Source organism: Pelodiscus sinensis, chromosome 3 (assembly GCF_049634645.1).
Source record: "Pelodiscus sinensis isolate JC-2024 chromosome 3, ASM4963464v1, whole genome shotgun sequence".
Lineage (NCBI taxonomy): Eukaryota > Metazoa > Chordata > Testudines > Trionychidae > Pelodiscus > Pelodiscus sinensis.
The window spans coordinates 197417380-197438547 of record NC_134713.1 but is presented as its reverse complement, the minus strand read 5'-3'; the positions used below and the strand labels follow the sequence as shown (position 1 = coordinate 197438547).

The 21168-nt window shown below is 44.1% G+C and overlaps 1 protein-coding gene across 6 annotated transcripts in view; it reads left to right on the top strand.

Annotated features, from left to right (window-relative positions):
• The window catches only part of SLC8A1 (solute carrier family 8 member A1), a 308663-nt gene that overhangs the window by 270779 nt on the left and 16716 nt on the right, over window positions 1-21168 (top strand). For all 6 annotated transcript variants that reach the window (XM_075925822.1, XM_075925818.1, XM_075925817.1 and 3 more), the window contains 2 exons: window positions 7132-7262; window positions 11714-11813. In XM_075925822.1, coding sequence (XP_075781937.1) covers window positions 7132-7262; window positions 11714-11813 — 231 coding nt within the window. The remainder of the gene's footprint in view (window positions 1-7131; window positions 7263-11713; window positions 11814-21168) is intronic.

The following is a 21168-nucleotide window of genomic DNA, read 5'->3' as shown; positions in this document are numbered from 1 at the left end:
AGTCCATTAAAGACAATGTTGAACTTGCAGACATTAGAGCAATGTGGATTTTCACCAGCTGGGGGTCTAACCTGTGTTGCACACCCTTCAGAATATGCATTTCAGTAATATTCATGTCTTTATGATGCCCAGTATTTTTCAGCATATACTATGGATAGCTTCCCTCCCCAATCAGTTCCAGTCTCTGTTGGGTCCAAGTTTTCACATGAAACTATGGCAGAGTTCTGATGAGTCTCACCCTGGGAAGGTCTTTGATAAGTGAATAGCAGGGCTATTTTATACACTTGCTGCTGTTTTCTAATCTTCCTCTGTGATGCCTCCCAAACTCTCTGGGGTAAGTTCTTGTCCTGAGAGGAAGTGTGGCATGGAGAGTTTAAGGGGAATTGGTTTTTCTTGAGTCCTCCTTTATGCTCCCATCCTGCCTTGGATGAGTCTACCTTCCTGGACCTGCTGAGGCAGCAGCAGCCAGCTGGCAAGGTTAAAAGGGAGAGAAGACCATCTGCCAGCAGCTACAAGCTCCCCAATACTCCTCTCTCCCACAAGAAGCAGAAGCAAAATGCAGGACAATGTAGCACTTTAAAGACTAACAAGATGGTTTATTAGATGATGAGCTTTCGTGGGCCAGACCCACTTCCTCAGATCAAATCAAGAAGCAGAGACAGGGCTATGGGGGAGTAGAGCCAGTCCTTTGACTGTGTGGGAGGCAGGGTCAGCCAGGTCTATCTGTAATGGGTTACACAGATGCCCTCCTTGATTGGCACCTCAGATGCTTCCATTAAAACCATTCTAGACTGACGAGTCAGGCCTTCAAGCAGCCTGTGTGTTCAATTGGCTTGTTCCAGGTGACGGTGACATTATTGTCAACCTTGAGATGTTAGCCCCATTGATTGCTAAGGGACGGGAAATGTACCTCACCGCAAACCCGCCAGCACATCGCGGAGTTCTAGAGCATCACAAAAATCTGACAAGGGCTTTTCAGTTCATCATTATCCATTCTGAATCTGCAAAGAATTAAACCACAACAGTGATAGGCCTGGGTCGCTGGATCACCATATCAGAACATTGCAGATTCTGCTTTGTAGTGGAGAGACTCGGGCTTGGGGGGAGGGAGGCAATCTGTTCTGTGAGGGCAGACAAAGATGGAAGTAAATATTGCAGACCCGCATCTTACCCACTGCTGTGAATATTTGTCCTGAAGGCTGGTTATCTGAGCGACAGCCCATGTTAGGCTATGTTGTGGGGCTGGCAGTAAGCAGCCTGCAGGGTGACCTTGAGTGAGTCAGTTCTCCTCTTTGTGCCTCTATTTCTATTTGTCCCTGTGTATTGCAAGCTCTTGCAGCCAGAATCCATTTCTATATGTACGTTCAGCTTCTAGCATAACAGGGCCCGGATCTCAGCTGATGTCTGTCAGTGCTAGCGCAGTACACACAAATAATAACAACAAAGGCAAGTACCATGGAGACTAGAAATAAGTTTTTTTTTTGAAGTGTGCTAATAGAGATGAAGGAAAGGCGATTGGTGCAGAGGAGCACGTCAATCGGACAGAGACATCTCTTAGAGGAGAGTCTATTGATAGAGATTCTCTAGGTTTTAGTCAAGAGGAGAGGATGGAAGAGGATAAAGTATAGGCCAGATCAAGCGAAAAACATTCACATAAAAAAGAATCTGACACATCAGAAAAGGGCAGACGAATAAATGGTGACAAGTTTTTAAAGTGCTTGAACACAAATGCTAGAAGTCAAAAAAATAAGATGGGTGAACTAGAGTGCCTCGTGTTAAAGTAGGATACTGATATAATAAGCATCACAGAAACCTGGTGGAGTGAGGACAATCAATGGGACACAATCATTCTGGAGGTACAGAATATATCGGAAGGATAGAACAGGTCATGCGGATGGGGGAGTGGCACTATATGTGAAAGCAAATTTAGAATCAAATGAAGTAAAAATCTTAAATGAATCAACATGTTCCATAGAATCACTATGGATAGTAATTCCCTGCTCTAATCAGAATATAACAGTAGGGATCTATTATCGATCATCTGACCAGGATAATAATAGTGACTATGAAATGCTAAGGGAGATTAGAGAGGCTATCAAAATAAAGAACTCAATAATAGTGGGGGATTTCAACTATCCCCATATTGACTGGGAACATGTCACCTCAGGACGAGATGCAGAGACAAAATTTCTTGATACTTTAAACTACTGCTTCTTGGAGCAGCTGGTACAGGAATCCACAAGGGGAGAGGCAATTCTCGATTTAGTCTTGAGTGGCGAGCAAGATCAGGTCCAAGAGGTAACTATAACAGGACCGCTTGGAAATAGTGACCATAATATAATAACATTTAACATTCCTGTGGTGGGAAGAACACCTTATCAGCCCAACACTGTGGCATTTAATTTCAAAAAGGGGAACTATGCAAAAATGAGGAGTTTAGTTAAACAGAAATTAAAAAGGTACAGTGACTAAAGTAAAATCCCTGCAAGCTGCATGGACACTTTTCAAAGTCACCATAATAGAGGCCCAACTTAAATGTATACCCCAAATTTAAAAAAAAAATAGTAGACGAACTAAAAAAAAGCCACCATTGCTTAACAACCATGTAAAAGAAGTAGTGAGAGATAAAAAGACATCTTTTTAAAAGTGGAAGTCAGATCTTAGTGAGGTAAATAGAAAGGAGCATAAACACTGCCAAAGTAAGTGTAAAATGTAATAAGAAAAATAAAAAAGGAGTTTGAAGAACAGCTAGCCAAAAACCTCAAAAGATAATAACAAAACATTTTTTAAGTACATCAGAAGCAGGAAGCCTGCTATACAACCAGTGGAGCCCCTGGACAATCTAGGTACAAAAGTAGAATTAAAGACGATAAAGTTATTTAAAAGAAACTAAATGAATTCTTTGCTTCAGTCTTCATGGCTGAAGATGTTAGGGAGATTCCCAAACCTGACCCGTCCTTTGTAGGTGACAAATCTGAGGACTTGTCACAGATTGAAGTGTCATTAGAGGAGGTTTTGGAATTAATTGATAAACTTAACAGTAACAAGTCACTGTGACCGGATGGCATTCACCCAAGAGTTCTGAAAGAACTCAAATGTGAAATTGTGGAACTATTAACTATGGTTTGTAATCTATCCTTTAAATCAGCTTCTGTACCCAATGACTGAAAGATACCTAATGTAACACCAATGTTTAAAAAGGGCTCTAGAGGCGATCCCAGCAATTACAGACCGGTAAGTCTAACGTCAGTACCGGGCAAAATAGTTGAAACAATAGTAAAGAATAAAATTGTCAGACACATAGAAGAACATAATTTGTTGGGCTAAAGTCAACAAGGTTTCTGTAAAGGGAAATCATGTTTTACTAATCTATTAGATTTCTTTGAAGGGGTCAACAAACGGGGATCCAGTAGATATAGTTTACCTAGATTTCCAGAAAGTCTTTGAAGCACTGCATGCTGTGAGCAGGGTGGGGGCAGAGCGGAGAAGGCTTTGGGTGCTCCCTTGCCCCCAGACCTTAATTGGCCTGGGGATGGGGGAATAGGAGGGCCTCTGTGGGCCAGATCCACCCATTGGGCAAATTAGTTGAAACAATAGTAAAGAATAAAATTGTCAGGCATGTAGAAGAACATAATTTGTTGGACAAAAGTCAACAGGGTTTCTGTAAAGGGAAATCCTGTCTTATTAATCTATTAGAGATCTTTGAAGGGGTTAACAAACATGCAGACAAGGGGGATCCAGTAGATATAGTATACTTAGATTTGCAGAAAGCCTTTGACAAGGTCCCTCACCAAAGGCTCTTGTGTAAATTACATGGCCATGGGATAAGAGGGAAGGTCCTTTCGTGGATTGAGAACTGGTTAAAAGACAGGAAACAAAGGGTAGGAATAAATGGTAGATTTTCAGAATGGAGTGTGCAGCGGCAGTCAAAAAAGCAAACGGGATGTTAGGAATCATTAAAAAAGGGATAGAGAATAAGTTGGAGAATGTCTTATTGCCCTTATATAAATCCATGGTATGCTCACATCTTTGAACACAGCGTACAGATGTGGTCTCTTCATCTCAAAAAAGATATAGTGGCATTAGAAAAGGTTCAGAGAAGGACAACTAAAATGATGAGGGCTTTGGAATGGGTCCCATATGAGGAGAGGCTAAAGCAACTGGGACTTTTCAGTTTGGAAAAGAGGAGACTGAGGGGGGATATGATAGAGGTATATAAAATCATGAGTGGTGAGGAGAAAGTGAACAAGGAAAAGTTATTTACTTGTTCCCATATGTGAGGGGGTGCACTCACCACCGTAACCCCCCTGCCATCTGTCTTCAGGAATTGGCTCCCTCGGCGGGTAGGGTGCCTTCTCTGGGGTGATGTTCCTCCAGCAGGCCTTCTTTCAAGCCCTGCAGTCTGGGGATTTGCTGGCCAGAGCTCCTCTAGCCCTGCCTGGCCTCCCCCCAGCCCTGCCCTAGCTTCAGGGAGCCTCCTCCTCCCTCAGCAGCCAGGTTCTCACTCCCTCTCGCACAGCAGCAGCCCATTCTCTATTATAGCGCCCAGCTGGGCCCTAATGGGCTAGTACAGCCTCAGCTGGGCTAAATTCCCCGGCCCTGGTTCAGGCCGGGGTCTGCCCTTAATGGGCCAGTGCAGGGCGAGCGCCCTGTCACACCATAATATAAGAACTGGGGGCCACCAAATGAAGTTACTAGGCAGCAGGTTTAAAAAAATAAAAGGAAGTTCTTCTTCACACAGCGCATAGTCAATCTGTGGAACTCCTTGCCTGAGGAGGTTGTGAAGGCTAGGACTATAACAGGGTTTAAAAGAACTAGATAAATGCATGGAGGTAAGTCCATAAATGGCTATTAGCCAGTATGGGTAAGGAATGGTGTCCCTAGCCTATGTTTGTCAGAGGGTGGAGATGGATGGCAGGAGAGAGATCGCTTGATCATTACCTGTTGGGTTCACTCCCTCTAAGGCACCTGGCATTGGCCACTGTGGGCAGACAGGGTATTGGGCTGGATGGATGGGTCTGACACAGTATGGCCGTTCTTATGATTGACCTTGACAGCCGCCGCATATGCAGTTGTTTGTTTGTGCGGGCGCTTAGCTGCAAGAGAAGCAGCTCATGGGGGCAGGGAGGAACTAAAACCACAAGGAGACAGGTGGCTTCTCAGAATTAAGGGAGCGGGATGAATAGTTTATGAAAGCGCTGCTTGGGTGTCTTAGAGCAAATGTAAAAGACAAAAGGCGGCTGATGCTCATATTCCAAAGAGCCACCTGCTGCTAGAAAAGAATGGAAAATGCTGAGCATTGGTGTTTTTCAGGTGAAACTCCACTCAGGTCCAGCTGGTGTCAGTTGGCATAGCACCACTGAAGTTGGGTAGATAGTCTCCACTGACATCAGTGAAGTTTTGTTGACTCACACCAGGCAAAGAGTCAGTTCTGACATGGCCAAGATCCAAAGTGTTCTTTTCTTTTCTTTTTGCCAAACTATTGAGCCTAACACCTTTGGGGTTTAAAACTAAATCCTTCCTCTAAGGGTTCGTCTAGACTACAGGGTTTTGTCAACAGATACTGTCAACAAAGCTTCTGTCGACAAAGAGAGTCTAGACTACATCCAGTTCTGTCGACAAAGCAAGCCGCTTTGTTGACATAACAGTGTGGACGCAAAGGACAGTGCAGATGCAATAATGCCTTCTATCGACAGAACTCTGTCATCAAAAGGCGTTATTCCTCGTAGAATGAGGTTTACATACGTCAACAAAACTGCTGAGTTTTGTCGACGTTATGTCGACATAACTCAAAGGCAATGTGGACGCAGGTATAGTTTTGTCGACAAAAGTCCACTTTTGTCGACAAAACCCTGTAGTATAGACACACTCTAACAGTGCTGACGGTCAGGGTTCCAGCCACACCATGCTACTTTTGTCTTGCTTTTAGCATGTTCATGTGTAAAATATGTTATTAGCAATTCCAGCCACTGGAGGTTTTTAAGAACAGGTAGAGCTGCCATCAGGCACCGTGCGCCCAATTGCAGCTGTAAGGTGCGCAGCACGCCGGGGAGAGGACGCATGCGCCGTGTGCCCAGGAGCGGAGCCTTGTAAATAAAGTAATTAACAGCTTTGCTGAATAATAGTTATTCTCTATTTTTTCGATCAACGAGCTTTTGAAGTCATTGTGGATAGTTTTCTGAAATATCTGTTCCATGTGCAGAATCAGTTATAAAAACATGTGGGCACTGCACAGTCTTTGACACAAGCCTTATGCTCTGATTGTCCGGTGCCTGAAGAGAATGCACTATGTCCACTTGCGTACCACAAATCAGACCCCTCAGTCCTGAGCTCAGTGATTTGAGGAATCTCTACGGTATGACTTTACTCAGGATTTACAGTAACATAACTAACCGTGATCAGAATCTGCCTGACTACACTCACAATACTCCATTACTTGAAAGTTTAGGGTGCAAAGTCAAGCACTCAAAAGCTAGGTGAGGCCAGAGGTAAAGTTGATTATTTATATTTTTGCCACAGTGAACCTTGACTATGCCTTCAGTTGCCGGTCGCTCACATACAGGCAGGGTGGCTGAGATAGCTGAGCCCTTCTGTATAGGCTGGGTGGCCTGGTTTGCATGCAGATTTTCAGAAACACTCAGCACTGGCCTAATCCAGCTCCCATTAAAGTCAAGGGACATTTCACCATTGGGTTCACTGGGGACAGAGAGAGGCCAATACAGAGGCCTTTTTGACAAGCTCACCTTAGATTAATTGTCCTAAAAATTGCCACCATAGCAGCTCCAGGGGAGCATCCATAGCTGATAGAGACTGAGATTGTGAATGTTTCCCTATAGTCCAGGCTGAATTCAAGAAGACCTGATAGGGGTGGAAGGGATTTGAAATGTGGAAGAATTATGAGCTAGTGATCTCATTTGCTAGCGCTCCCAGGCAAGCCATCTGCAACAGAAAACCTTTCAGCGCTTGTACTTGCCTATTGCTTAATGTCTTCTACCTTGTGCCAACAACTGTCTGTCACTTGTGCCTTAGCCCCAGAGAATATTTTAGCTTAGAGATAGATGCTACTGACAGAAGCCAGTACCAGAAAGTGAAAGACTGTGTGTTGTTCAAAAGCTGTCTGTGTTGTTACAGAGGAGAATGAAGAGAAACAGCCACTGACGAGCAAAGAGGAGGAAGAGCGCCGCATTGCAGAAATGGGACGCCCAGTGCTGGGAGAACACACCAAACTAGAAGTCATTATTGAAGAATCCTATGAGTTCAAGGTACACCAGTTGTCTACCTCGCTCACCACAGGGCATACAAGCCTTCAGTTCACATTAGCTTCTCTAACTACATTTTACAGGTTGAACCTCTCTAGTCTGCCGCACTCTGGCCCAACAACATCTGTGGTCTGACATGATTTTAATTAGCCAGATGTCCACTTATCAAGGGTGTGGCCAACTTTCCTGCAGTCCCATAAAGGTTGTTTACAGCCACCAGACCTGGTGTTCTGTGCTATAATTTAGCCCTAATTTCCCACTACATGTCTTCTAAGAGCCCTGTAAGCAGTGGAAGTATTGGTAATGTGTCTAGACAATATTGACCTCCTGTAATCCAGGAAATTCTCTGGTTCAGCACTGGTCAGGTCCCAAGGGTGCTGGTCTCGAGAGGTTCAGTCTATATTAGATTGCTAAACTAGGAGCTCTGTCCTTTTTAAATGCACAGTAACCACATATCTGGCAAGCACATGCTATGCACAAGAGGATGGCATCCTTTCCAAGCAAGTATACGCAACACTTGAGGCTCCAATTCAGCAAAGAATTGACACACATGCTTAAATCCATCCCTGTTCAGCAAAGAACTCAAGCACATGCTTACATTCTTGCGACTTCAATGGGATTCGAACTAATGCCTAAGTGCTTTGCTGAGGCAGAGTACTTAATTGGCACCATAACAAGGTGTTTGGGATTGGAACAGGAGGAGTTAGGAGCCTAGATTTCATATGGTAGGGACGTAACCAGAGAGAATTCTATACAGAAAAATTCACTGGGGCAGGGGGCGTTCATGTTTTTGGTGAATTTGCAACCCTTACACTCCAAAATCAAATTCACTAATGGCCCGTTACGTCCTCTGTGGGAGAGGCCCCATAGAAGCAACTTGAGGCATCATCGGGAACTTCTGGAGCAGCAAAAATTTCTGCCCTCCATTCAAAAAAGGAACACCAGTGGCTGAGTACAGCACAGCTGGGGCCACTGCCACCTCTCAGCAACTGCTGTGATGTCACAGCACCAGCAAAACCATGGACTTGTCAACACTGGTATGGGTTTATTTCTGGCATTTCACTTGGCTTGGGCAGTGAAACTAGAGTGTTCAGCATCACTGTCAGACCAAGTCTGCAGCTACTATAAATCACTGCAGCCTCATGGAAGTCAAAGGGCATACTTGTGTGCTTCCTTGCTCAGCTGGATCAGGGGGGCTAAGAGCTCAGCACCATGCAGAGTTGAGCCCCCCCAGACACTAGCACAAGGCTGCTATATTTGGGCTGCCACCAACACCACATAGGGATGAATTTATTGTTATTCATCTTCCTTAAAAATATTTTCACACAACCTGAATTTGGGGCTTCAATAACTTGATGGTTCCTCTTTCACAGACTTGTACAGACAGCATCATTCATGTTTATCAAAGGAAATCACCACCTGTACTTGCTATGAGACAGGACAGAAACTTTCTGGCTACGTCTACACTGGCATGATTTTCCGAAAATGCTTTTAACAGAAAACTTTTCCGTTAAAAGCATTTTCGGAAAAGCACGTCTAGATTGGCAAGATGCTTTTCCGCAAAAGCACTTTTTGCGGAAAAGCGGCCGTGGCAATCTAGACGCAGTTTTCTGCAAAAAAGCCCCGATCGCCATTTTCGCAATCGGGGCTTTTTTGCGGAAAACAGTACTATGCTGTCTACACTGGCCCTTTTAAACAAAAGTCTTTCAGAAAAAGACTTTTGCCCTAACGGGAGCAGCATAGTATTTCCGGAAAAGCACTGATGATTTTACATGAGATCGTCAGTGCTTTTCCGGAAATTCAAGCGGCCAGTGTAGACAGCTGGCAAGTTTTTCCAGAAAAGCTGCTGATTTTCCGGAAAAACTTGCCAGTCTAGACACAGCCTCTATGTATCAGCTACATTAGTCAGCTGTTGATTTGTCCAGCTGTTGCTACAGCTGTAACTTAACTGTTGTTTAGAAAATCCCAAAGTGTTAATTTTGTCAAACTATGTATTTAAGAAACATCCCAAAAACTGAAAAGCAGGAAACTCAGTAGTAACAAAACAGATGGAGATAAAGTGCAGGAGAGATTTCCAGAGTACATGTGCTAATGAAAACTGGCATACAAAAATTACAGCACAACAGTAACAAAGTAGCCTTGATTCTCCCAGTGTTCTAGGAGCAACAGCAAAGGAAATAAGAAATGCAACTGTATCATTTTTCTCTTGATTATAAACTATCGATATAGACCAAGGTGTGGCCTGAGGGCCAGATCCAGCCCATGGAGGGCATCTGGTCACTTTCTATCTATATCCTGCTGCCTGTGCCACTGAATTTCCAGAAGGTGGCTGAGGCAGCAGGATCCTAATTAATTTGCTCACTGCTCCCGGTCACTCCAGCAGGGGCCAGAGCTGTGAACCTTTCAAATAGCCACAGCAACCCCATGCAGCTGCCAGGCAACACTGTAGCAGTGGGGCCAATAGCCACGGGCCCTTTGCTGTGTTTTTACTCCCCCACCCCTTCTCCCAGGCCTCACCCTCCCAGAGAGTGGAGCTAGCCCGTGACCATGTATCAAATTCATTAAAAGCGACGAGGAGTCCTGTGGCACCTTATAGACTAACTGAAGTGTAGGAGCATAAGCTTTCGTGGGCAAAGACCCACTTCGTCATGCATCTGACGAAGTGGGTCTTTGCCCACGAAAGCTTATGCTCCTACACTTCAGTTAGTCTATAAGGTGCCACAGGACTCCTCGTCGCTTTTGCAGATTCAGACTAACACGGCTACCCCTCTGATACAAATTCATTAAGTGGCCCCCCTGTGAAAATTATTGTCCACCACTGATACAGACCCTTATTACAAAACAGAACAATATGACAAGCCAGATCCTTAGCTGGGCTTAAAATGCCCAGACTAAAAATTCTGTTTAAGAAAGAAATTGTGGCCCCAAGTCCTGATGTTGTATATACTACACACGTGCTTAGCTTTGCACATGTGAGTGGTCTTGTTGATCTGAGTGTGTAAAGTTAAGCCTGTGCAGGATCATGGTCTAAGACCGACAATTTAATCCTTTCTTTTAAAGTCAATTGAAAAAAACAGCCCCATGTAAGTGGGACAGTGGCAGAGTCTTTCGTAGGTGCATTTGGTGTGCTCTTGGCTGCCTGTTGTGACCACTTGTGACAGTCAGCATTGACAACTAGAAGAACATAACAGAAGTCAGGAATATCAGGCCCTTTTTCCTTTCAACTGAAAAGAGCTTACTGCAGGTTAATGAGAAACATCTGAGTCCAATTAAGCACCTTCCATGCACACAAACACACACCTTTAAGAACCCTCTTCAAGTTTGTGAGAGAGAAGGGGGGGGGGGGATGACTACCTAGCCAGGAGGGGGAAAAACCATTGTCTAGGTAAAAAATTGGTTATCTACCTATAGGGAAAGCAGTAACTAGATGTCAACCCAGAAAATGGGTGCTCTGCTAGGGACAAGGAGACTTATTTCTTCTGTGTGCTTAAGGAAACTATTTAGGCCTAGCCTGAGATTCTACTGGTAAATCCTGAAAATAAACCAAAGTCCCAATGTGAGCCCTCTGGAGCAGGAGTGATTTCCTTCAGCCCCTATCACTCCCCTCTCCCTCTCTGGAGAAATGTTGATGTGGCAGAAGAGGTACTTTGCCACACCCTGTTATACTGTAACACATTGATAAATTCTTGGATTAATTTCCATTGAGAATTTTTCTGCCAGCCATTTACAACATTAGTTATGATTCTGCATTAGTGACCAAAGCTTCTGTTTTAGCAAGTGTACAAATGCTGTAAAAGGGCAGAGAGTGGATATGTACAATATACTTGATTTACTTTGAATTATTTATAGTGCTTTCAAATAAACAAATAAAAGTTCCTTGATCTATTTTATAACAATAGCAGCATTAGCAATGTACAAGCCCTTTTTACAGCATTTGCTATTAAACCCTGCTTAAGAATTTAGAACAAAATACAGGACTATGTAGCACTTTAAAGACTAACAAGATGGTTTATTAGATGATGAGCTTTCGTGGGCCAGACCCACTTCCTTGATCTGAGGAGGTGGGTCTGGCCCACGAAAGCTCATCATCTAATAAACCATCTTGTTAGTCTTTAAAGTGCTACATAGTCCTGTATTTTGTTTCAGCTACACCAGACTAACACGGCTACATCTCTATCACTAAGAATTTAGAGAGAGCACTTATTTTCAGTTCTGATAAGAAAGTGTGCAGATTAGCAATCTTCTCTAGTATGTATATTTTGAAGAGTTCTTTATAATGCAGTATGGGATGTCGTGTGCATACATATTGTCATTTTTGCTGTTGGTTCTCTTGTTCTGAGGGGAAGATCTTTTCCATAAATGTACAATGTAAATCCACAAGGATTTTTATTTCTGCCCATGATCTCCTGTTCCAAAACCAATGTTAATTTGGTTCTACTTGTTTCCATCTGCAGAATACTGTTGACAAGCTCATTAAGAAGACAAACCTAGCCCTTGTGGTTGGAACCAACAGCTGGAGAGAACAGTTCATTGAAGCTATCACAGTCAGCGCTGGTAAGTTCCTTTTCTACCTGGAGTGAATTATGATAAGCCTCTCTCCTACAGATAATGAAGTTATTTATAGTATCTATGTACATATGCTAGGAGCCGTGTGATGCAGGCAGCCCTCTGAGCCACTCGGGGATAGAGGGGGTAATTTGCTGCTGGCATGTCCTTTGATCCAACTCTGGTTCAGCTGTTCAGGACGCCAGTGGGGGCTAGAGTCAAGGCTCCATTCAGTCCGCCCTCTTGCTCCTGGTAGGTGCACAGTGACTTCTTACTGCTCCTTGTGCAGACCCAAGTCGATAGCCCCTCTTTGCTCTCCTACCGGGAGCACAGACCAAGTCATAGTCCAGCCTGTGAATGGGCTTGGGATCATGGTTTGTAGGTCTGTGTCTCATCAACGGTGACTGACAGAGTGGGGCATCTTGATCTTGCTGTGTACTGCTGCAGCTGCTTCTCCTCCCCATATTCTCCTGCCATCCCCTGTGTGCATCATCACAATTGCTATTGCCCAGTTTCCTGCAATTCCAGTTATGAGAAGCTAAAAGAACAGCTCCATGATCCGCTGACCATGGAGATAAGAGGGGGATACATCATAGAAGAATGCTTTATCCTCTCTAGCTTCCACCAGCAACCAAAATACAAAGACGGAGGGTACGTCTACACTAGGCCCCTAGTTCGAACTAGGGAGGCTAATGAGGGCAACCGAAATTGCTAATGAAGCTCATGAGGGTTTACTGTTAATTAGAACTAAGGGGTTTATCTCGGAATTGCGCTTCTCTGCTGCGTGTAGACGCGGGAAGTTACTTCGAGCTAGTCAGTTTCCAAAATGGCAACCATCCGGGAACATGCTAATGAAGCACGGGATATTTAAATCCCACACTTCATTAGCAATTTCAGTTGCCCTCATTAGCCTCCCTAGTTCGAACTAGGGGGCTAGTGTAGACGTACCCAGAGGGAATGTATTCGAAACTTTCCCAGGCAGACATTCGCAGTAAATAATGATCTCCTGGCCTGTTAGCAGCCTGCTTGGTATATTGGACTTTGCACCTTCATGCTCTCAGAGGAACTGCTTTATTTATTTTAACTTGATTCCATTTGGAGACATTACATAATGGTAGATTAAACAAAAGGGCACGTTTCACTTGTGAGCAGCAGCTCTCCTCTCTGTCTGCTCAGTGCTTAGCATTTCTGGCATGTGTACATCACATGTCTCCTCTTCAGGTCTTCACAACAGGCTGTTCTCAGGCACTTCCTTCTTCTATAACACAGAAAGCAGGGAGACATTTGAAGGAAGGTATTGCGCTAGCTTTCTCCTCCTGAAATGAGGTTTGCAGCCTGCTAAGCTGATGAGCTGTCAATAAGGCTACTGACAGTCAGAGGTTGTTTATTTCTTTGTGGAGTTTATCAATTAAAGATTAGAACATCAAGGGCAAATATCGTGGCACTTTCTTTCACCTTTGCAGTGTGCAGCTCATCTGTCTTTTCACAAGGCTTTGGTTTTGTGGCTAACGTAACTGTGACCAAGATACAGCTCTTCCCTATCAATGTTGCAGATCTGATGTTGATGCCTTCCCTCTAGCCCTGGCAGTTGTGTGGTTACATCTGACAAAAGAGATAAATAATTTCTTAAGGAAATTATTAATTTCACATTGTGCTATAGTCATCTCTTCTCCAAACTAACTCCTCTCCTACCAATTTCTTAATCTTTTCTTGTAGCTCATGTTTTCTAGACTTTTCATCATTTTTGTTGGTCTCTTCTGGACTTTCTATAGCTTGTGCACATCTTTCCCAATGTGTGGTGCCCAAAATTGGACACTGCTTTAGCTGAGGCCTTATCAGTGCAGAGTAGAGTGGAAGAATTACTTGTCATGTCTTGTTTAGAAAACACTTGCTAATACATCCTAGGATAGGGGTGGGCAATAATTTTTGTCCAGGGGCCACTTGAAAATTTTTTGAAGTAGCCTCGGGTCATCCTGGAAGGGTGGGGCCTAAACGGGAAGGGGTGGGGATACCTCACCCCCAGACCACGATTGGTCTGGGGCTGGGGGAGCCCCTTTCCCCCCTTCTCACTAGACACCCATGCCCTGGAAGAGGCTTGGCATGCTCCCCCGCCCCCAGGCCAATCACGCGAAGCCTCCTACCGCCTTTGAAGTGCTGCCTTTGAAGCACTTTGAAGTGCTGCAGGCTCCTCACAGAACCGGGGCAGGCAAAGGAAGCCTCATGCAGCTCCCCCGCCCCCAGGCCCTGATTGGCCAGGGGGCGGGGGAGCGCGCAAAACCTCCTTCGCTCTCCCCCCCATGCCCTGCGAGCAGCATGCAGCGCATCAAAGTGCCACATGCTCCTGGCAGTGTGGGAGGAGGCTTCGCGCAATTGGCCTGGGGGCGGGGGAGCACGCAAAGCCTTCTCTGCTCTGCCCCCAGCCTGCGAGCGGCGCATGGCGCTTTGAAGCACTGCATGCTGTGAGCAGGGTGGGGGCAGAGCGGAGAAGGCTTTGGGTGCTCCCTTGCCCCCAGACCCTAATTGGCCTGGGGATGGGGGAATAGGAGGGCCTCTGTGGGCCAGATCCACCCATTGGGTAAATTAGTTGAAACAATAGTAAAGAATAAAATTGTCAGGCATGTAGAAGAACATAATTTGTTGGACAAAAGTCAACAGGGTTTCTGTAAAGGGAAATCCTGTTTTACTAATCTGTTAGAGATCTTTGAAGGGGTTAACAAACATGCGGACAAGGGGGATCCAGTAGCTATAGTATACTTAGATTTGCAGAAAGCCTTTGACAAGGTCCCTCACCAAAGGCTCTTGTGTAAATTACATGGCCATGGGATAAGAGGGATGGTCCTTTCTTGGATTGAGAACTGGTTAAAAGACAGGAGACAAAGGGTAGGAATAAATGGTAAATGTTCAGAATGGAGAGGGGTAACTAGTGGTGTCCCCCAAGGGTCAGTTCTAGGACCAATCCTTTTCAACTTATTCATAAATGATCTGGAGAAAGGGGTAAGCAGTGAGGTAGTAAAGTTTGTGGATGATACCAAACTGTTTAGGATAGTCAAGACAGAAGCAGACTATGAGGGACTCCAAAAAGGTCTCACCAAACGGAGTGATTGGGCAACAAAATGGCAAATGAAATTTAATGTGGATAAGTGTAAAATAATGCACATTGGGAAAAATAACCCCAACTATACGTACAGTATGATGGTGGCTAATTTGGCTATGACAAATCAGGAAAGAGATCTTGGAGTTATTGTGGATAGTTCTCTGAAAACTTCCACACAGTGTGCAGTGGCGGCCAAAAAGGGAAATAGGATGCTAGGAATTATTCAGAAAGGGATAGAAAATAAGACACAGAATATCTTACTGCCCCTGTACAAAACTATGGGACGCCCACATCTTGAATACTGTGTACAGATGTGGTCTCCTCACCTCAAAAAAGATATTTTGGCCTTGGAAAGGGTTCAGAAAAGGGCAACTAAAATGATTAGGGGTTTGGAACGGGTCCCATATGAAGAGAGGTTAAAGCGACTGGGACTTTTCAGTTTAGAAAAGAGGAGACTGAGAGGGGATATGATAGAGGTATATAAAATCATGAGTGGTGTGGAGAGGGCAGATAAAGAAAAGTTATTTTTTTTAGTTCCCATGATAGAAGAACTAGAGGACACCAAATGATATTAATGGGTAGCAGGTTTAAAACTAATAAAAGAAAGTTCTTCTTCACACAGCGTGTAGTCAGCCTGTGGAACTCCTTGCCAGAGGAGGCTGTGAAGGCTAGGACTATAACAGAGTTTAAAGAGAAGCTAGATAATTTCATGGAGGTTAGGTCCATAAAAGGCTATTAGCCAGGGGATAGAAATGGTGTCCCTGGCCTCTGTTCGTCAGAGGCTGGAGAAGGATGGCAGGAGACAAATTGCTTGATCATTGTCTTCGGTCCACCCTCTCTGGGGCACCTGGTGCTGGCCACTGTCGGCAGACAGGCTATTGGGCTAGATGGACCTTTGGTCTGACCCAGTACGGCCGTTCTTATGTTACTTGGCGGGCCGGATCTGGCCCACGGAGGCCCTTTTGCTCACCCCTGTCCTAGGATGATGTCCTTTTTTGCAACAATTCTACATTATCTTTATCTTACTATATATTTTAGAAATGTGCATCCATCCATCCATCAGCTGTCTGTGAGTCCATTTGTTCAAAAACTCCTCTTAAACAGTAACAGCTGGGAACACCATATTTGGTATGCAGCTTCCTCTTATCATAACTTAAAGCAAGGTTAGGATTTGTTGTGCCAGGACAATGGGATGTGCCTGGAATTGGATTGTTTCTCATAAAATGGAAAGGGAAGGGTCTGGTGGGAGGCACAGTTATACTGTAGAATGATGACAAGGGGGGCAGCAAGGGGCCAGAAATGGGGACTGGGACAGCTATAACCCCACTGGGCCAGCAGGGGGGCAAGAGTGGAGAAAGGGACAGCTCTCTACTATATATTTTGGAGAGTTTGTCTGTCCCCCAGCTGTGCCCATTGGAGCTGCAGCAGCTATAGATAAATGCTTCTTACCTGTCCCGAAGTTGCTGTTGTGAGAGAGGACTGGGGTAGTCCTCACTCCCCAGGGCAGCCTGCACACTGAACTTCTCATCTCCAGCCCCACCTGAGAAAATGATTTAAATTAAGAAAAACAAAACTTATTTGAGTTAAGAACTCGAGTATTGCTGGGTATATCTTCTAGTGGACTCACTATATGACCCACTATAATCCCCAGATCCTTTTCTCTATTACTCATTCCTAGACAGTGTAGTCCAATTTTGTATTGGTGCATTGATTATTCCTTCCAAAGTGAAGTATTTTGCATTTGTCCTTATTGAATTTCGTCCTGTTTATTTCGGAGCATTTCTCCAGTTTGTCCAGATCGTTGTGAATTCTATTTCTGTCCTCCAGAGTGCTTGCAGCCCCTCTCATGGGTGCTTTTGAAAATCTAATCCGTAATGTTCCCCTGTTTTAGAATGAGTATGTTTCATAACAAGTGAAGCCCACAATTGGTATTTAACTTGCCCCCAATCTGTGCTTTTAATGCTCATGATAAAGTTCCAAATTTATTCTTTTAAAACATATATCTATACAGAATTCCTTCCCCCACAAAAAAGAACTTACTTATTGCTGAGTTCAAAATCTCAAGTCCTCGAGTTATCTTAGTAATTTTTTCCCTTCTGAGCAAAGTTGTGTAGTTCACATTTTATTATACCACTAGAAGATTTACCCGGCATTCCTTGGGTCCTTCAGGACAGGGGGCTGAGGATGTGGGAGATGCAGGAGTCAGGACAGAGGCTTGGGGATGTGTGGGAGGGGGTCAGGGCAGGGAGTTTGAGGGGTGCAGGAGTCAGAGTTGGGATGATGAGGGGCTCAGGGCATGGAGTGGGGGTGCAGGAGTCAGAGCAGGGGGTGGGAGTGCAGGAGTCAGGACACGTGGTCAAGAGGTGTGAGGAACTCAGGGTAGGGAGTGGAAACAGCTGGCGTCTGCTCCCAGGGGGTGGCCTGGGGCGGCAGGGGTCATGCAGCCTGCCTACCACCTGCTTCCTTGGGCCAGCCTCCTAAGGCTGGGGCACTTGCTAACCCCTGTGATTCAGAAGTATAACTGTCCCCATGCTTGCTGTCCCTCTATGGTCATTCAGGAGTTCTTGAACAAAGAGACTTACGGACAGACACACAGACAGTCATGCAAACTATCTCAAATATATAGTAGATTTAACAAAAAAACAAATAGTGAACTGATATTTTTCCCTGCTCCACAAATAAGTGGGCACTTCAAATTTATTTATTAACAGCTCTGTTTGTAGTGAATGTTATGGTCAAATTGTCTTATAAATGCTTACTAAGTATCAGTAATAGCTATGAAACACTAAAGTGATAGATTCATATTTCTAGCTCCTCTTATGGGGAGTTCCCTCTATTTAGCCATTACATAACTGCGGTATCGTGGTTATAGGGAGAAAGTTCAGCTACATCTTAAATGGAGAACTTGATGGCTCCAAATCCAGATGGGGTGAATTCAATTTCACATGTGAGTCATTTGGAATAGAATGATATTATATTAAAAAAAAAAAACCTTCAAGAACAGACTGCAAAGAGAAACTGCTGAGCTACAGTTCATCTGCAAATTTGACACCATGGGCTCGTCTACACTGGCCCCTTTTCCGGAAGGGGCATGTAAATTTCACCAGTCGTCGTAGGGAAATCCGCGGGGGATTTAAATATCCCCCGCGGCATTTAAATAAAAATGTCCGCCGCTTTTTTCCGGCTTTTAAAAAAGCCGGAAAAGAGCGTCTACACTGGCCCCGATCCTCCGGAAAAAGCGCCCTTTTCCGGAGGCTCTTTAAGAATAAGAGCCTCCGGAAAAGGGCGCTTTTTCCGGAGGATCGGGGCCAGTGTAGACGCTCTTTTCCGGCTTTTTTAAAAGCCGGAAAAAAGCGGCGGACATTTTTATTTAAATGCCGCGGGGGATATTTAAATCCCCCGCGGATTTCCCTACGACGACTGGTGAAATTTACATGCCCCTTCCGGAAAAGGGGCCAGTGTAGACGTAGCCCATCAGTTTAGGATTAAACAAAGACTGTGAATGGCTAGCCAACTACAAAAGCAGTTTCTCCACTCTTGGGCTGTGTCTACACTGGGCCACTTATTCCGGAAAAGCAGCCGCTTTTCCGGAATAAGCTGCGAGCTGTCTACACTGGCCGCTTGCTTTTCCGGAAAAGCAATGACGAGCTACTGTAAAATTGTCAGTGTTTTTCTGGAAAAACTATGCTGCTCCTGTTCGGGCAAAAGTCCTTTTCCAGAAAAACTGTTCCGGAAAAGGGCCAGTGTAGACAGCACAGTAGTCTTTTCCGGAAAAAAGCCCCGATCACGAAAATGATGATCGGGGCTTTTTTCCGGAAAAGCGCGTCTATATTGGCCACGGACACTTTTCCGGAAAAGCACCCTGCGAATGTAGACGCGCTTTTTCCAGAAATACTTATAATGGAAAACTGTTCCGTTTTAAGCATTTCCGGAAAAGGGTGCCAGTGTAGACGTAGCCTTGGTGTTCACACCTCCACATCAGCTGCTGGAAGTGGGCCTCATCCTCCCTGACTGAATTGACCTCATTATCTCTAGCTTTACTCTTGTTTGGCACTCTTTTCTTATGCCTGTATATTTATACCTACCTCTGGAATTTCCACTACATGCATCTGACGAAGTGGGTCTTTGCCCACGAAAGCTGATGCTCCAATACATCTGTTAGTCTATTAGGTGCCACAGGACTCCTCATTGCTTTTGGAATAGAATGGTTGATTCTTTCATTTACATCGAGAGACAAAACTTGCAGAACATAACCTCACTTTTCAAATTCCATCCTCTCACATGTTGGCTTTTTATTTTATGTATTACACTAGCTCTGAGAGGCCCAAACCAAACTCAGGGCACAACTGTGCTGCACAAACACAGGAAAAGTCAGCGCCTGTCCCAGAGTTTACAGGCAAAATAACCTAATCCAATGTTTGTTGCATCCCATATTATAGCAAAGGCAACTCAGGAGTCAGTTGTCATTCTGGTGATGGACAAATATTTGATGTTTCTTAAAGCTTCAGCTCCCGGAGTCCTGTGATTTCAGGGGGACCTTCTGCTTTCATTTTTTAAAGTAATATTTTGTCCCTCTTGATTGCAGTGAAAAACTTGAACCCATGACCTGAGTGCACCATGAAGACTCAGACCCAAAATACCAAACTCAACTTTATTGTTATTTGCTCATTTAACTAATTCTATTAAATCTCCTTATTTGAGGGGCTTGAGATTTGGTTATTTGTCTTTATTTCTTTACATTTGAGGTTGGCAGTACTGCAGCTGTACTTCAAATGCACAACTAGGAAGGCACAATGTTTAGAATAATTTGTTTAGTGTATATAGGCCAGCTTTCGTTAGTGGCATGCTTATTATATTCAGGATAGTTGATACATGATTTATGGAATTTTAAGGCTAAAAGGAACAATTATGATAATCTCATCTTACTTCCTATAGAACAAAGGCCATGGATAGTCTCCCATAATCCGTCACGCTTGCATACCTAACATTTGAGCTTCAGCATGGGTGACTAAAGAGCAAAATGTTAACAGGTTTTTTATTTATTATTATTGTTCTTGTTGGAAAGTTTCTCATGCAGTAAAGATACCTCAAACGCTTTTGGCCTAACATCCCAGAGTGAATGCATATGGCTCTCTTAGCAACCTCTACCCTCACTCACTCTGCTAGAGAGAGGTTCATTATTAACCTTCAGCAAAATGATAGACAGATCCAGACCAATATTGTGACAGCCACACTCAGATTCATTTTTAAAAATCTGTTGCATCATCTCCCTAAAGATTTTTAACTCTGTGACACCTCCACTGCCTCGTGGCTCTGTAGATACTTAAAAATGTCTGTTGCAAAATTACAATGCCAGCAGAGTTGCATCTAGCCAACCCGGTCTTTGTGGGATGAATTAAAAACTGCACAGGATTCAGACTTAAATAAATTCCCCACTTCCTCCCCGAGGCACTGCTGGGTTTGTTTGGAGTCCCCTTTGCTGTGTACCAAGGTAATAAAATCAAGCTCCCTATTATTTATTTCTTCCATATCACACGTTGTTTAAGGTGCATGTTGAATGAAGCATGGCTGTGTCCCAACTGAAACTTGGGGTTGCTGTTTGCCCGTTTGGTCCTACATGTTTGTGACTCGCCCGTGTGTTGCTCTCCCTCTCCTTGTCTTCGATCCAGAGTCACTAATTAAGGGTCGCTTGGTGCTTGTATGTGCCAGATTGCAGGACTTTGAAGTGTTGAGTGAAAAGCAGATTCCACAGCCTGGTTTGAACCATTTAGTCCCACAACATTTGGAAGGCTTACAAGTCAGGTGGAATGAATCCAGGAAAAATATCTTAAAGAATGTAGCTGGAAAACTTTCACCAGTTTCCACTGCCTCTTCTGTTCTAAAGCTTCATATCCAACCTCACTGTACGTTGATTTGATCTGGACAAGATTTTTCAGACTAATATTTGATTTGCTAAAAAAATGTAGTTTTGGGTCAGCCAAAACTCTTCACAACCTCATGTCAAGTTCATGGGCAAGTTTCAACCAAACCAGGCCATTTTGGTAATGTCAAAGTGAAACATTTCATTTCAATCCAAAAAACGTTTTGCTTTTCATGCATTTTGACCAAAAATCCCAGGGGAGGAGATACACGAGTGGAAGAGCGGGTGCTTTCCTTTACATGGAGGTTTAGCAGAATTCAGTTTTTACTTTTTTGGTGGAGAACTAATATTAATATTTATTTTAAACTTTTTTACATTTTTAACAATTTTTATTTTTACAGTTTCAGGAA